The sequence below is a fragment of the Cyprinodon variegatus genome, unplaced genomic scaffold, assembly GCF_000732505.1.
Source record: "Cyprinodon variegatus isolate N-32 unplaced genomic scaffold, C_variegatus-1.0 Scaffold584, whole genome shotgun sequence".
NCBI classification, from domain to species: domain Eukaryota; kingdom Metazoa; phylum Chordata; class Actinopteri; order Cyprinodontiformes; family Cyprinodontidae; genus Cyprinodon; species Cyprinodon variegatus.
Window position 1 is genome coordinate 698,384 of NW_015151037.1, and position 2,316 is coordinate 700,699.

At 43.4% G+C, this 2,316-nt stretch overlaps 1 protein-coding gene across 1 annotated transcript in view; it reads right to left on the bottom strand.

Annotated features, from left to right (window-relative positions):
* sorl1 (sortilin-related receptor, L(DLR class) A repeats containing) overlaps nt 1–2,316 on the bottom strand; it is a gene marked incomplete at its 5' end in the record, with an annotated part of 73,949 nt that overhangs the window by 59,483 nt on the left and 12,150 nt on the right. Inside the window, 4 exons of the mRNA XM_015392290.1 lie at nt 816–944; nt 1,055–1,241; nt 1,524–1,702; nt 1,780–1,868. Of these exons, the coding sequence (XP_015247776.1) occupies nt 816–944; nt 1,055–1,241; nt 1,524–1,702; nt 1,780–1,868 (584 nt within the window). The remainder of the gene's footprint in view (nt 1–815; nt 945–1,054; nt 1,242–1,523; nt 1,703–1,779; nt 1,869–2,316) is intronic.

The following is a 2,316-nucleotide window of genomic DNA, read 5'->3' on the forward strand; positions in this document are numbered from 1 at the left end:
GATCAAAGACATCTTTTTCTGCAAACCGGGCGCCTCCGAGCTCGTCGCTGCCCCCCTCAGGACACTGTGCATCCTTTCCTGGGCAATACTCTGCTGTGTGTTATGCAGAAGTTAGGCTGTTGTTGGACAGAAGTTCTGGAATCGTTATGAATACTCTATGTTCACGCCCAGAATAGAATAAACCAATAGAAAGTTCAGCGTATTCCAGAGTTTTAGGAGATTCTGGGACGTCAGGCAGACGCTGGATAAATCAGCAAGGTGTAACAGGGGGGCCTAACGTAAATGACACATGGGTGGTGGGGGTTGTGGGAGGGGGGCGTTGAAGCATTCTTTTTTTTTTTTTTTTTTTTTTTTATGCGTTGAAGCATTCTTAACAAAGTAGATATAAACAGGACCGAACTGTGAATCTGTTCATGGTTCAGCAAATATCGGTGAGAATGAACAGCCTCTATGGATACGGAGAACATTACAACACAGAAAATCATCAATTATTAAGATGAAATGATTTTTAATATATTAAGATTACCATCATAATGACCTTAGTTTTTGTTAATCGTTTAATACCTAACATTATTTATGTGATAAATCCCAGTTCTGATCATAAAAAGTAACTTTAAATTACTTTATCTTAGGTAACTTTTAACTTCGATTGAGAAGTACTTGAGTTACTATCTATTACTTATGGGTGAGAGTAACTAATAACTATAACTAGTTACCTTTTTCAGTAGGGGATGAAGTGTCATTGCCATAGTTGTAAGAGTTATTTTCTTTAAATTTCTAAGGAAAGACGTGCATTTGTGATTTTGAGAATTCACCCTTTGCTGCGACGGTAGGTGGTCCCAACAGGACAAGGGACCGGAGGAGCGTACAGGTCTCCAAGGAACTCTGGGTCCGGTACGCACACCTGAAGAGACAGGTCCTCGCTGAGCTTAAAGCCATAGTCACTGAAAACAGAAAGAGAGAGACTGAGACCTGCTATTTCCAGCTCACGTCGCATCATTCTTCAAACCCTTTAATTATCTTTATTTCTGGGATGGTGTTTCGCTCCTCTCACCATTCGTAGTCCTGCCGCGTGCAGGAGCAGTTGGAGACGGTGACGGGGCGATCAAAGTCCTCCCCGTTGAAGCAGGTGGCGTGAGGAGCTCTCCTCTTGAAGGTCACCTCTCTGCCCAGCAGACACTCATTTCCATGTTCGTCTGAAGGAGACCAGCGCTTGTAGTCGGCCTCTGAACACGGGACGCCTGGAGCAGGGGGGGGGGGATTTACTATTAGGCAATACCAGGCAGCTGTCAAGGGCCCCAGGTTCCTGGGGGGCTCCATAAAACTCTGTTTCCATGTATGGTTCATACAACTATTCCTTATTTGTGCACATTAGTTATGTTTTTAATAAAAATCCTTTGTCTAAAATGCCATCAGACAATAATTATCGGGAAATAAACCACTCGTCTGATCATGAGCTCCATCCCAGGTGCGATCTGAGACTCCGGAGCAAAGCGAAGGCGACGCCTCATTCTGCCACCTACCCAGAACATCCGAGGTGTTGACCTGCAGGATGAGCCAGCTGTGCCTCTGCTCAGCATAGGAGCCGAAGATGGTGAAGATGGTGCTCTTCTCCCCCGGCTCCGTCAGAAGCTGGTACACGTACACCTCCTTCTCCGAGAACTGGAACTCGGTCCACGTCTCTCCTTCGTTGGTGCTAAACCTGCCGGCGACACGTTACAATCCATCCTCTGCAGGACAAAGATGGAGACCAAAGAAATGAGTTAACGTGAGACTTACTTGAGATGTTTGGTGGCGCCTCCCTGTGTGATGGCCATCAGGATACCCCCGTGGTCCCCCCAAGTATAGAAATGAGGGCCAGCCAGAGCCTGAAGACAAAAAACAAGAACATCTCTTGGCTTCTACTCTTCAGACACTCGTTCATTTCACCGTCCCAGAAAGAACAAACACACAAAAATACATCAGTTTTCCTCAGGAATATATGAATATCCAATGCTTTTATTTTGATGAGTCTAATTTCGCCTCAGTTGTAGGATGTAAATAAGATGAGTTGCCAATTGAATAAGATTTTTTTATCTTAAAATAAGATCATTGGAAAATATGCACTTAAAATAAGACAATGCCATTTTTTTTTCTATTTTTAAATGTAAATTGTCTTGTTCCATTGGAAAAGAAGTATTTTTTTCTTAAAATAAATGCATTTTTTCTTGGATTAATCAGTTCAAGACGCCATCTTAGACCTGCTTCAACAAACCTGCTGTAATTTAGACAAGGCAGACAGCAATGTGAGGATCCGGTTCTTTGATTTCTCCAAAA